Raw genomic sequence first — 13,640 nt, 5'->3', positions numbered from 1 at the left:
ATTATTTAACGCGTTGGTCGCCCAGCGCGATTCGGCTAAGTTTCCTGCGGGGCCCAAATCTGACCGCCGGTACGCAGAGTAAATTGAACGACAAGCGGGAAATCATTGTCTGTTGCCTTCGATTCATTGTTTATCGCCTTCGATTCATTGCAAAGAAAATATTATTTAGTTCTGAAATGGGGAAAGCGACGAGCTTTCCACCTAGAGTATTCCGAGGGAGCTCGTGGCAAATATCTCGGACTTTTCATTTAGTCGAGAAGCAAACTTGTGAGACGTACATCAGTGATTTTTTCGTCCTGAAAATGTCCAGTAAACGGTATGAAAATATCTTTGAAAGTGAGGAGAGTAGCGACGACGACTATTGTTCGAAGTGCCCAAAATCACCACAGATGTGTTTGGAATGTTTTAACAAATACCATGCGATATAGCATAATGTAATATTTTATCCAGAATAGAAATTAATAAAAGGTATGGTATAGCGTGTAAAATCCTATATTTAATTAACTCGAACAAGAAGAGCGTCATCCATACTTAGGTGACGGCACCCCACCTGAAGTATACCCGTCACATAGATATGGGTGACGTGGCGATCAACGTATTAAGAAATCAATTGATAGCGCACCATCTAATGTATAGCCAAATAAAATAATATATCGTTCGAATAATCATTTTCCACATGTATTATTTAAATAATGTGGAAATTCGGGTCGATAGATGCTCGTAAACGGTAGTTACATGTAATTCATATTACATGCGCGGTGCACGCACACATATAAAGAGCGGTCCACAGGTTTTGTTGTCGTTGGGCGTTGGAGGATCGCTTATGTACCTTTATCGTCTCGTATACTGACCTTCTTTGATTTCCTTCCTCGTTAGATCAGCGCTGCCTTTAGTGGCACGAGCTACCATATTCGTGAAACCGATACCGAAGCGTAGGAGCTTGTAGTCGTCATCTGCTGTCAGTGGTTCGGGTGTCAGACCACTTAAGTGTAAACATTTCCCTGAAAAAAAAAGTTGGTTCAGTCCGTGGTTAGATAAGACGGAGAGAGAAAATTCGCGAGATCTGTTTCAGTGAGATCCGCGGGAAACAGGCTGAGTACCTTCGTCGTTAAGTTCGACCGACATTTGCGCGGCTCAGTGTAGAGGAAGGGAGAATTTCAATGGGTCTGGGTCAAACATTGTCGACAAACTGTCTGGAAGTTCATACTCGGGTTCCGTAAACTCGAGACGATAAATTGCCCCGCGACGCGCACGAAACGAAATAAAAAGCATCCTTGACGATACGCGGCGCATAGTGTACAAGGTTAAATTGTTCGTTCGCTTCTCGTCGTCTTAATTCGAACGATTTATTCATCCGTACGACGAATTTCGCGAACAAAGTCAGATGAAATCGTTTCGTGCGAAAGTTTCGACGATGAAAATAAGGAGGGGAACGCCACGATGACAAACGACGATCATTGGCGAGACGTTCGTACGATTCGAGTGCGAGTTGCATGGAAAAAATATTGGCCTGGTATCGTATTAAGAAAACCAGTTCCAAATGACTTATATGTCACGGTTCACGATAAAATCATTTCGTAAGTAGGATATAACGCGTTTATAAAACACTTGACTCTCGACTGATCTTAGAAGCCGATTCAGATCGAACAGTTTTAACACTAATAACGGCAAAATGTCTGTTCTCGATCAGTCGTGAATTCGAAAAACGTGTAAATGCAATTGCATACGTGTCCGGAATCGTTTTTCATCTGCGCTGCTCATTAGACACGACACTGTTAGACCAGCGTTATTTTCGGTCGTCGCAAAAATTGCTTAAAGAACGAAATGCAAAGAGGCTCACACGTACAGAACTTCTTTCCGTCGGAACCATCTTCTCTTTATGAAAATGATACGACGAAACTTTCGAAACGATGGTACAATAACGAAAAATAACGCGCACTTATATAAATTGACGAAAGAAAATAACTTGGCTAGTCACCAGTCGATCGCCACTCACTTTTATATTCACAGAATTGCCATTACTTTCCCTTCGTTGTTATTCTCTTGTTACTTTCGTGATCTCTGCATTTTTACTTTTTCGATTCTTCTTTCTCCCTCGCTTCGCCTAACAGCAACAGATTTGCAATGTTCTATGTTGTCGTAATAATCCGATGATACTTGTTAGTGGTGGTGTGGCGGTGGTGGTTGTTAGCGAGGACCATGTTTCTAGCGGTAGCAGTGCAGCAGGTGTTGCAAAGCGTACCATTTAATGGATTAAATAGGTCTGGGTCAGACTTGCGCCGCCCTTTTTATATCGCTCTCAAAAGTTCAGTCATAAGCGATAAATCGCCTTCTTCCGTACAATGCGGCAAATTTATTTAACGAGTCTGAATTCTGCGTACATTTCGAAGCGCGTTGCTGTACGTTTCGAGGCAAAAATTAGAGAGAGGTAGGAGGGAAATTGGAAAAGGACTATATCGAGGTTTTTGGTAACAATTGCAGGTAAAGATAGGATGAAAGGAGAAAAAAAGAAGGGAAGGAATAACAGCGAAGCAAGCAACGGTGGGAAAGAAGAGAGCGAAGGGAAGGCAGGGAAGAAGAGAAAGGAAAAAAAGGGTAAAAATAGAAGGAAGGAAAGACAGCCCTTAATACCTATTTTTACTCTTGTTGATACTAGGGTTCGAGTAGAAATTACTTAATGTTTGCCCAACGTATAATTTTCAAACTCTATCTCCTCGTCGCTGCCTCGGCTCTCTCGCACAATTGAACTACCATTATTGCTACCAACAGCGATAAATTCTTTTCGGTTATAACGATAAATTCGATAATAAAATGAATTCAATTTTACGATTGATTATTAGAACTGTAATATAGAACTGCGAAACTATAGAAGAGAAGTCTGTAACCTGTAACTTGTAACTCGTCGATTATTATTATTTACCGAATTATTGCGCGAGAGGACAACATATCCGAAACTGTCAACCATATTTTTTATACTCGTTTTACAATGAATTTACACCTCAGTTGGCGCGTGTCAGCGACGTAATATATCGTCACTTACGATAATATTCGTAAAGCCGCGATCACGTAGGGGCGAAACTCGCTCGTTCTATGATCTCGCGTATAAGAAGTTTGATAATTATGTTACGATGCTTGTTATCAAACACGGGCGATCAACGTGCGAATCGGGTAATAAAATTCTGTCGAAAAACGATGAAACTAAACGAGAAATACGCGTAAGAAGGAGAGGGGACAGCGACTACTGGGTGGGTGGAAGAGAGGAGTAAAAAAGAAATAGAGATGATAGAAGTGGAAGGCGGGAGCTTGAATAGACGAGTAAGCGAGAGAAAGGTCTGATGGCGCGAAATTACAGACGTCGCCGAAGTATATCCCGCGAGCGTTTACCCCTAGCAGCCAGCAGATAGAGATTTATGACGCGGCCTCGGAAATTCTCTCCCTCTTGTCCTCCCGGTCTCGCCACCTCTTGCACCACCGACCTACAGCCGCACCATACGACCTTGGAGAACTTCGGAACAAAGTTAAACGCTCGTCTGCCGTGGCCATTGCCGTAGCCCATAGCCGTGTAGCCGAGTCGTAACCGTAGTCGTAGCTGCAGCGCGCTTTTCGTCGAGCAGAACCCGTTCGTTGGTCTGTTCGCTTTCTCCTAAGCTGAACGCAGAGAGAATCGAGTAGACAAAAAGAGCAGAGAGAAACACTGTTTTCCTCGCTTTAGAAAATCTCTTGGCTCGGTTTTCCGTGGCCATTGTATTTATACACGTGGCCTCGTAGGAACGACAAGCGCGGCAAGCCTGTTGGTCCCTTCGAACAGGACTAACGACCGATCGAACAAACTTTATCGAAGCGAAATGCGACCCTTCCCTCTCGTTCACACCGCTAACCTAACCCAACTTGACTTGCCTCGACCTTTCCGCGTCGCTCGTTACCTCTCCTTACCTTACCTTACCTTACCTTACCTTACCTTACCTTACTTTACTTTACCTTATCTTACCTTACATTACCTTACTTTGCCTTGCCTCACCTTACCCTACCTTAACTTTTATCATTTTTTTCCCCTTGCTTTTTCCATTGGATATATTACTCGCGATTGTATCGAACATCCGAAACGACATCGAATCTTTGCATGAACCTTTCGTTTTCGAAGCACGCGATCCTATTTAGCTAGGTCGGAAGAAAGAAGGTGGCGGAGGTGGCAAAGTGGGAAAAGAATCTGCCGTGCGTAATCTTAGAACGAGGGCAAACTCGAGTTTACCGATTTCCGAGGCGTCCGTAAATTTATCTCGGGTCCTCGAAACTTTCAAAGTCGAAAAAGTTTCGGTTTTCTCCCGTTTGACCGACTTAACTCGTTTTCCCGACTTTCGGAAACGTTCGAAAGCAACAGGATCTTCGGCGTCGCGTTTCTGCCCGTGCCCGCGTTTCCATATTTCCGTGGAGGTGTATCGTCGGTCGCCGGCTTCGACCCCGCTCGAAACCAAACCAGTAGAGAGTACAGGTTTCGCGCCTCCCGTAATTTAACGTACAGCGGCTCTTTCCTCCGGAGAATAGAGGTTCGTGGTAGAAACACGACGGATCGACGAAACGAAAAATCGAACCGTCTCATCGGTGATAAGCGTCGATTCGTCCCATTATCCGTTCGCTTATCGTTCTCGAAATTTCGTTGACCCAGATTTTTCGTTCTTTTCCTCCGATTCTGAATGAACGGCTGGTTCGAGTTCGCTGCAGGGGATGCGAGGAGAGTCAGGTGAAAATCGATGCAACCGAGGGAAAGGGGGAAAGAGAGAGAGAGAGAGAGAGAGAGAGAGAGAAACAGACCTGTGCGTGGGTACCGCGGGAGACCGCGCCTGGAAAATCAATTTTCAGGGTTTTCCAGGACGAAGACCCGTTCACGGAGACCTAGGAAAAGCGTCGAGTGTACCGCGATGCTCTCTTTTCCGTCGTTCGGTGCGCGGACCCATCCAACTGCCACAATTTGCGAACAAGCACGTATAACCATAGACGCGTTTAACGACATCCTCGTAAGAATTCCATCCGTATCGTTTTTCGAAGATTTGGCGAGAAGGCGCGCGCTCGAGGCGTGAAACGAACGAAAGAAACGTTTGTTCGTCGTTTATTCGTTTTTCGTAGAACCATAAAGAATCGTCCGATAAAACGTTTGGCGCGATTGGATCGCGACTACGTCGCAGGGAGACGAGAAATCTGTTCGGCGCCTTTCGTCTATCGGCGAATTATCCATCGAGCGGGTGTTTCGATCGCGACGCCGCGGTGAAATCTCGCGAATCTTGTATCGGGCGAAGGCGTACCGGGTACGAAGAATAGAAACGAATCTTTTCGACCAGGGAGTCTCGAAAAGATAGGGCACAAAATTCTAGGGGGTAGTAAACGTGCACGGACTGAAAGCTGCTATCGAGCGGATAGGCGTGCGACAACCCCTTCCCTGGTGCCCCCCGCCCTCCGCCCCCCTCGGCCAGCTCTAGTTCCCTTTTTCCTGCCCCTCCGGCCCCTCCTGCCGCCCCTTTGGACCGAGCAGCAAGCTGGCAGAAGGGTGGCCGGTGGGTGGAAAAGGGAGGAGGCAGAGGCTACACGCTTTCCCACACTCACCGGCCAACCAACCCCTCACCACCTGTACCCTTCGCCCATCTCGTTTTACCCTATCTATCCTCCCTCTCTTTCCCTCTTTCCCTCTTTACTTCCTCCTCCCTGTTCCCCTCCTCTCTTCCATCCCTCCTCCCTGCCCCCTTTCCAATCCGAGCTCTTCTCCGTCTCTCTCTCTCTCTCTCTCTCTCTCGTTCTCTCTCACGTTCTCTCTCTCTCTCTGCCTCGTACCCTCACGCTCTCCTGGCTCATTCTCGCTCCGCTTCACCCTCACCCTCATCCTCACCCTCACCCTCACTCTTACCCACACCCTCGAGCACACCGCCCTCATCCTCGTCCTCTTCCCTTCGCCCGACACAGCCGCCACTCATTATAGTTCCCACCACTACCAACCCTAACCTCCGCCACCTCCTTTCCCACTTCCACCAACATCGACAACCGTCAAGCTTGCATCCCTGTCCCACTCACGCATTTAGCCGGCTTCCCCAATCTTTTCGCAGGTCACTGCTACGATACTCTTCGACGCTGAATACATACTTCTTCTTTCGTCTCTTTCGTTTTTCTTCTGTTCCTGATATATTTTCGCGCTCGGTGCTCGCCGAGAGAAATTGCGCGGAGTTCGTCAAATTTTTCCGCAACTCAAGCACGCAGATTCCTGTCATCGATGTACGAAAAACCTTGTATTCGATCGTCTAGCTTGCGACAAAGGGGAACAAAGGGAAATAAAAAAAGCAAGGCGTTTGAAGTCGCCGTAAATGAAAACAACGTTGGCCACGTCCACTTCAAGGCTGCCAGTCAATGGTTATTATTTCCTGCTCGTGGCCGACGATGATCGATAGAAGAAGATCGCGATCTTTTCGAGACAGTCCCTCGAAGAAAAAGTTTCGCCGGCGAAAACTTGGCTCGAGTATTCTCAAGCACGTTGGACGACCAAAGGATGTAGGACGTAATCTCGAGCAGGAAGTCGGAACTCTAGTTTTCAAGTTAACGAACGTCAGAGTCTAGACTTACTTTCTACTTTGTAACACCGACGAAACCGCAAAGACGAAAATCGGTCATCGTCGTCGATCGAGCCAACTCCGAGTTCGACGATAATTTACTTTACACTTTACGTTTTTTTCTACTACTGCTTTTGCTCATTCGCTCTTCTTTCTTTCATTTTTTTTCTCTCTTTCCCGTATCCTTAAACCTAGAAAAGGTGTAGCCTCTTGTCTCTCGAGCAGAAAGATACGAAAGTACGTTGTACGTACGATAGGCGAGTCTGTTGCGAGCTCGCGAGAAACCCAGATTACGCAGACGTCTCTTGTCCGATTCTCGATCTGTTCAAAGTTTAACGCACTTTCGAATGTAAGGAAGAAAAATATATGAAGGAGTAAGACGCGACAATGAAAAGTTGGATTCTCGGTTAGCCGATAAACGGCGCCGGGTCACGGGGTGGCGCGACAAAGTTGAAACGGATCGTTGGGACGAGCCGAATCGGGGGTAGTTGCGATTGCGGCGACGGAGGTCCGAGGAGGCGCGAGGGTGAAGGAACGCGCTACCGTCGTCTCCTTCTCGGATGAGAGAGGCGCGACAACTCGATTGCCACGACCACGAAAAGTTTCCCCGGTCACGTTCAACTTTCGCGCCGTTGGAAAAAGCCCGCCGCCCGAATTGGGTCACCGACCGGCCGACTCTCATTCCCCATCGGGTTGCGCGATTCTATCCCACGACCATCCTTTCTCGCCTTGTCATCCTGTCGCTTCATCGTTCCGTCGACTAAACTTTTTTCGCGTGCAAACATCGTTTCCCCGATCGTCGCATCTTGCGACGATTTTCAGAGGAAACGGAGCCCGTACATCGACTATCGCTTCGCACAATTTTTCTAGGATATCCGAGGAGTTTGAACAATTTGCGAAATGTCCGTGTTGCTGGAAACGTCGCACGGATATGAACTTTTCCAGATCGGATCGCCGTCTCCACGCCCTCTCTCGTTCCTTCTCGTGCCACGAAAGAATCAACGAAATTAAAACGCCTACGTATTACGGAATACTGGCGCGGATTAGATTTTTGTCGTGGAGTAACACCGTTTGGCAGCCGCGATGTAAAGAAAAAAATTGTCAAGGAGGAGTTCACTTTTTTCCGTTAGCTCGGAACGATCGTTGAAGTATCGCGAGAAACGTGGAACGCGAAAGAAACAAAACGTAAACGATCGTCGGCCTTCTTTCCTCGCCGAACGACGGACGAAACGTTCCGGGTGACTAGGTATTTACCGATTGTCGAGTGAATTCGCAGCGATCAAGACCGGTGTGAGATCGATGGAGCGTCGAGCCAGCGATGAACGTACCTCGATCGATCGAACGCGGCGGCAGGCACACAGGGGTCCGCGTCTTTTGTCGCGCGGCGTGTTACACTCCGGAGGTTGAGAAAGACGCGCGCCAACGATAATTAACGCGCGAGCGTCGTCGATTATCGCGCGGCCGCGTTTCGACGACGTTGCAGGCGCGGCAGTTACGGCACAAACACCTCGCGGCGCGAGACTTTCGCAGCGGCCACGCGTATTCTCACGCGCAACGCGGCGCAACGAAAGCGAACGGAACGGCACTGCGAGTTGGACGCGCGCGAGCCTCGATCACTGGGACCGCGTTCGCTTTCGAGCGATCGAACCGCCTGAACCGCGCTGAATTTTTCGGGGTTTACTGCCTTTAGGCCCGGTCCGTTTCTCCCTCCCTTCGGGGCTTAAATTGACCCGTCGTTCTCGATCCACCCATCCCCCCATGCGGCCCACGCCTCCCTCTCTGTTCTGCTCTCCATTGCTGGCAAACGCCCCCCACCTCCCATTCCATCCCATTCCATGCCATCCCATGCCATCCAACCCTCGCCTCCTCCCCGTCCCGCACCTCGCCTCGCCTCACCTTGCCACACAGCTTCCAACCTTTTTACCCCGTACTACCCTGCTTCCGCCTCCTCCGCCTCCTTCTTCTCTCCTCCACCTCGTCCTCCTCTCACGGTCCCTCCCCGAGTCACCTCCTCCTCTCACCCCCTTTTTATCCTGCTCTCCCTCACGCGCACCACTCATTATAGTTCCTCCCTCCACTACAACCATCCTCCCTCACCCCTTTACTGCTCTTCGCAGTCCGCTTCAACCCGCTTCGTATCCCACCTCCACACCCTCCTGCACGCCACCACCCTCCACCCGATCCACTGCTCTACCGCAACCCCGGGAAAACCCTGGAAAATCCAGCAGCGTACACCTAACTTCACCCTGTATATACCACCTATGTGTGGTGGAAGAACGTGAGTGCGCGTCCGCGCACCTCTATGTGCACAGTTATATGCATGTATGTACTTTGTATTTCTACCCTATGTACGGGGCCACTACGAGCACCGCATATACACGGCCGTAAAATGGACACGCGTGCGTGCGTGCGCGCTGTCTAATAGGCACACATAGCTTAGTCGGTGAGCGCGCGAGATCGTTTGAAGGTCGATCGAGCGCGGGCCTACGTTTCGTCCAAGAATCCTCCTTCCGCCGTTCTTTCCATTACGCGCCGCGAAAACACAGCCAGAGACTCGCCACCAACTTCCAGAGATCTTTTTCCCCATCGAGATCGATTTCAATCGGACCGTATAAAGGGCCTTTAACCCTCGAACGACCGAATTACGCGTGTTCGCGTTCCTTACTTTCTAACTGGTAATTACGTATTTTATTATCGCACACCGCGTTTACGCGCGATCTCTCTCGCACGATCATCTTTCTTGCGACATTCTCTTTCCGGAATCTACGATCTCGAGGAGTGGACAATTTTACGCCGATTTTCTATTTCACGCGATTAGACGCGGCGTGTACGACGTGTATCTCTGACTGTACGAAACGAGTTCCATTCTTCGCGTAAGTATCGTCGTGTCGCGTAGACGTAAAAAGCCACGTTAATCGGTTATTCGGTTTATCGCCGTGAAACAAAGTATTGGAAACTGTGGCGGCAACGACTGATCCAGGCTGCGCGAGAGTTAAAAAGGCCGATGGTGCGAGTCGAATGATCGCCGGATCGAGGAAGCCTATGGATGCTTGGTGGAATAGCCGTTTCGTTTAAAACGGAGAAAAAAAGAAAAGCGACTTGTGGACGATGCCGCTTCTCAGCGAGATCAGCGAAGCGTAGGCGGCGAGCAGAGACGTTAAACGAGCGAAGCAACGAATCAAGCAGCGACAAGACGGTTGCTTGGCTACGCGTTTGCGTTGTCGAGAGTCGTCGTTCCCCGCTTGGTTAGAAGCCGCGTTAAAAATAACCGGTGATCGTTGTTCGGTCGATCGCGCCGAGCACGCATCAAGGCAAGGAAAATAGGGGGAACGACCGAGTTTTTCGATGAGCATTACGCGCCAACCGGCTTGGGTAATTTGCGTTCCAACGAGCCGCTTCTCGTTACTGTTAATCGCGTTCGCGGATCTTGCGCGATTTCTCTTAACGCGACGCAACGCCGCGTCGTTGAGAACGAAGGCCACGTTACGCGTAATCGCGACCAAAATCGAGAAAGCATTCGCGATACATCTTTTCTTGCCGCTCTCCAGGGAACGTGGTACGCTCGTGTGTTCCGCAGATGTTGTCGAGAGTAGTGGAACAATAGGTTTTACGGTAAGAAGACAGAGATCGAGAGTTCAACTCACAGAAATGGTTTCCCGGTCCGGCGTAGTGGTGGCCCTTGTAAGCGGCGAACAGTCCCGGGTTGATTCCAATCTGTGACAAAAATCGATCCCATTAACTTCAAGCCGGATAGACTCTCGGGTCGAGGAGCATGGAGATCCTGGCGATCGTGGTCACCGATCTCGTTGTTGGTCGTAAGCGGATCGCGAACCTTCTTCCACGCTCGTCCGCGAACGGCGATAACCACGCGGAAATCATGGCAATACGCTTAATTTAGGTTTATCGGCTGTTCGTCGATTTATTCCCGCTCGAAATACTCGTTACGAAGGCGCGCTGCTTCAATCTCCCACAGATCATTACGCGGTAGGCTTATTTCCAACTAGTTTCCGTACCCGACGATGGGATTATTGTCTTGGCAGGTTTGTTCGGCGGACGTCGTTCGAAGCGACTCGTCCTCGTTTCTCGATGTTTCCCGCCTCCACGCCTTTCGTCGCGTCGAAATCTCTCTTGCTAGCGAGAAACTTTGTACGCCGTTAGCTTGGACGTTCCGACCATCGATCGATCGTTTCTCTGCCGAAAACGCGGCGAAAGTAGCATCGGCTAAGCCGCTAGTTGCCGGGCCACGCGTAATTTTCGTCCTCGGTCGAAAGGTTCTCGCGAGGAGAACGTGACGAACGTGGAAGATAACGATCCTGCTGAACACGTTGGCGTTCGCTGTTTCGTACGGTCAATTCCTTTCCCGGCGCGAAACACGCGTACACGGATTTCACATACATCGTTCTTAGCCGCGATTATGCAACGCGGTAGAGACAGGTGTGGTAGTACCTGTTGCGCAACCACATTATCTTCGCTCTTCGCTCCGTCGGTTGAACAATTAATAACGACAAAGTCCAAGGATACGTGACAGGGACGCTGTTGGACACGTTCGTCCTCGCGTTTCTTCCCGCTTTTCGTTTATTCTCTGCCAACGACTTTATCGCGGTAGCCACTGATCACCGATATCCGTCCCGATTATTATACGCGACAACGCTTGTTGTCTTTCCGTTCGTTGTTCACCGACGATAGACACCGATCGTAACTTTTTACACTTTTCTCGGTCAGAGTAACCGAAGCCTCGGGCGTCGACCAAGTACGTGTTATTTTTCTCGAGAGGGACAGTAATAAAAAATAAGGATAAAAAAATAGCGAGCAGGAAAAAGTTGTTTTTCTTTTTTTTTTTTTTTGAAAAGAATTAAAAGTCAAGAAGAGATCGAGTAAAAGTGGAGAAGGAGGAGAGAGAGAGAGAGAGAGACAGAGGAAAGAGTGAGTCGCGTGAGGGGTCGTGGAACTTTTGGTCGAAATCGCGTTATATCGTTTGTTGCGTACGGGTGGTTGAGTTCTCTCCCTCCGTACATAAAGTACGTATCGCATTAGCGCGTTAACGCCAATGCGTTAGCCGGTCGGTCGGCGTCGAATGGCGCTTCGGCCGGGATAAACGAGGATAAAATGACGGGGGTTGGAAGCCAGGGTAGGGTGTGGAATTGTCGCCGATTGAAAACAACGCGCGTCGATGAGATCGGAGCAGGTCTGGGTTAGGGGGCCGGGGGATTCGATAGGTAGAGCATAGAGAGGCAGAGGGGCAGGCCGCCGTGAGGGTAGGGGGCTTCGAATCGGGGATCCAGGGGTAGAGAGCCTCGACGAAGGCCGGCCGACACCGGTGTCCCGTTGCGTTCGATTACAACGACGCCCGTAATAACCGAATTGCCCACGGCCCGTTAAAGCGTTTACACCGTTTGACGGATGATCGACCGCGCTGACTACTCGTTCCGCGTAATATATGAATATGAACCAGCCGCTAACTGACTCTCTCTCTTTCTCTCTCTCCCTCTCTCTTCCTTCCCCTTCCTTCCTTCACCCTTTACATCTTTCTCTTACCCTGTCGTTTCAGCTTGTTTCGCTTCTAGAGGCGCGATCGCCAGGAATCCTTGCGTCGTTCTCGTGACGCGATTACAGAAATCTTATGTTCTCTCGAACTGATCGAGAACTCGAGTGAATCGCGATCCAGCGTATAAATAGACGGATATCGGACGATTGGCGAGGCGCGCGAGTCAAGGTCGTGACGAGAGAGTTTCACAAACCGATGGAAAATCGCAAACGCGTGTCCCGTTGCGTCGTGTCCTGCCGATTGGAAATAGAACGATTTTCGATCGACACGGTGCTCGATGAAACGGCCCGCGATAGGAAGGTGGTGAACGCGCTCGTTACCAACGTCGAGCGTGATAACCGAATTGGGTATGGACCATTAAAGCGATTACGACACCTGACGAACGCGCTACAAACGGCTATTTGTCGTCGTTACTTGTTCCTACCGTCTCGCTACCTTCGAGATGGATTTTCCTGCTAACCAGACGCCCGTTATGCCGACGGATAATCCGATTAATCCTTCTTGCTTCGCGAAAAACGACGGGACAGGCGCGACGACTTCCTTCCGGAACTATACGACCCAAACTGACGATGCATCATCGTCCTCGATCGCGCCTCCACGTCCAACTTTTTCTATTGTATATGTATGTATATGTCGGAGTAGGGTTGGAATTTTGGGGCATTCGATGAACCTTTACTTACTTTACCGTCGCGGATGTAGCTAATGTTTATTGTTTATGTAATAGGATGGTCGAGATGATGGTGACAACGAATTCAGGTTCGATAACGAATCCACGGTCCACGGGATGACAAGTATCAACGTAATACACGATTCGGGTAACTTTCTCGATAACTCAATCAGCGATTCGTCCAACGACTAACTAACCCGTAATCCAAATGAAACTGCCCTTATATATTCCCGTCCCCACTTCTCGGGTCAATCTTTGTTTTTAAAGAGACTCATATAATCATTCCATACATTCCCGTGACATCTAGTGACCCGCTATGTCACCTTGAACCCGAACCCATCGTCATAAAGCCAGATTGGAACATTAGAACTATTTCTTATTTTTATTACTTAAGTGTAGCTATAGTAAAAGTCTGGACCAGGGTATTGGGGTATTTCCCAACATTCCGGACGGGAAATCCCGATGTTCTTTCATCTCCGACATATATATACATATAGTTGTCACGACGAATAACATTCGTCAACTTACTATAATAATGTCCAGGTTGTTGGTAAGATGATCTGGAAGAACGCGTTTGCTCACTTCCTCTTCCGGCATACCGTCGAATCTGTCGTGCTTCTTTCTCTCCTTGTACGTCTTTGCTCGTTTCTTCGCCTCGGCTAATTCCGCCCTAAATCAAATTTACATCGTATCGTTGTATCAACCTGTTAGATGGATCGTTCCTTCATCAACGAATTTCTATAATTGTGCGACTCTAAGTTGACAAATAATGGAATAATTCGTTTCGGTTAGGCCAGTTGTTCGCGAATGGAAACACCCACGACGTGATTCGTTCTTAATA

The 13,640-nt window shown here is 48.9% G+C and overlaps 2 protein-coding genes across 2 annotated transcripts in view; one reads left to right on the top strand and one right to left on the bottom strand.

Moving 5' to 3' along the window:
* The window catches only part of Dnmt3 (DNA methyltransferase 3), a 61,552-nt gene that overhangs the window by 1,542 nt on the left and 46,370 nt on the right, over nt 1–13,640 (top strand). The window lies entirely within an intron of this gene.
* The window catches only part of Tdg (Thymine DNA glycosylase), a 53,671-nt gene that overhangs the window by 7,226 nt on the left and 32,805 nt on the right, over nt 1–13,640 (bottom strand). The window contains exons 5-7 of the mRNA XM_076619624.1: nt 13,328–13,469; nt 10,232–10,301; nt 852–1,001 (exon numbers count right to left, since the gene is read on the bottom strand). Coding sequence (XP_076475739.1) covers nt 852–1,001; nt 10,232–10,301; nt 13,328–13,469 — 362 coding nt within the window. The remainder of the gene's footprint in view (nt 1–851; nt 1,002–10,231; nt 10,302–13,327; nt 13,470–13,640) is intronic.

Source organism: Bombus vancouverensis, chromosome 6 (assembly GCF_051014615.1).
Source record: "Bombus vancouverensis nearcticus chromosome 6, iyBomVanc1_principal, whole genome shotgun sequence".
In the NCBI taxonomy this organism is placed as follows: domain Eukaryota; kingdom Metazoa; phylum Arthropoda; class Insecta; order Hymenoptera; family Apidae; genus Bombus; species Bombus vancouverensis.
This window is presented reverse-complemented; position numbering and strand designations above follow the sequence as displayed.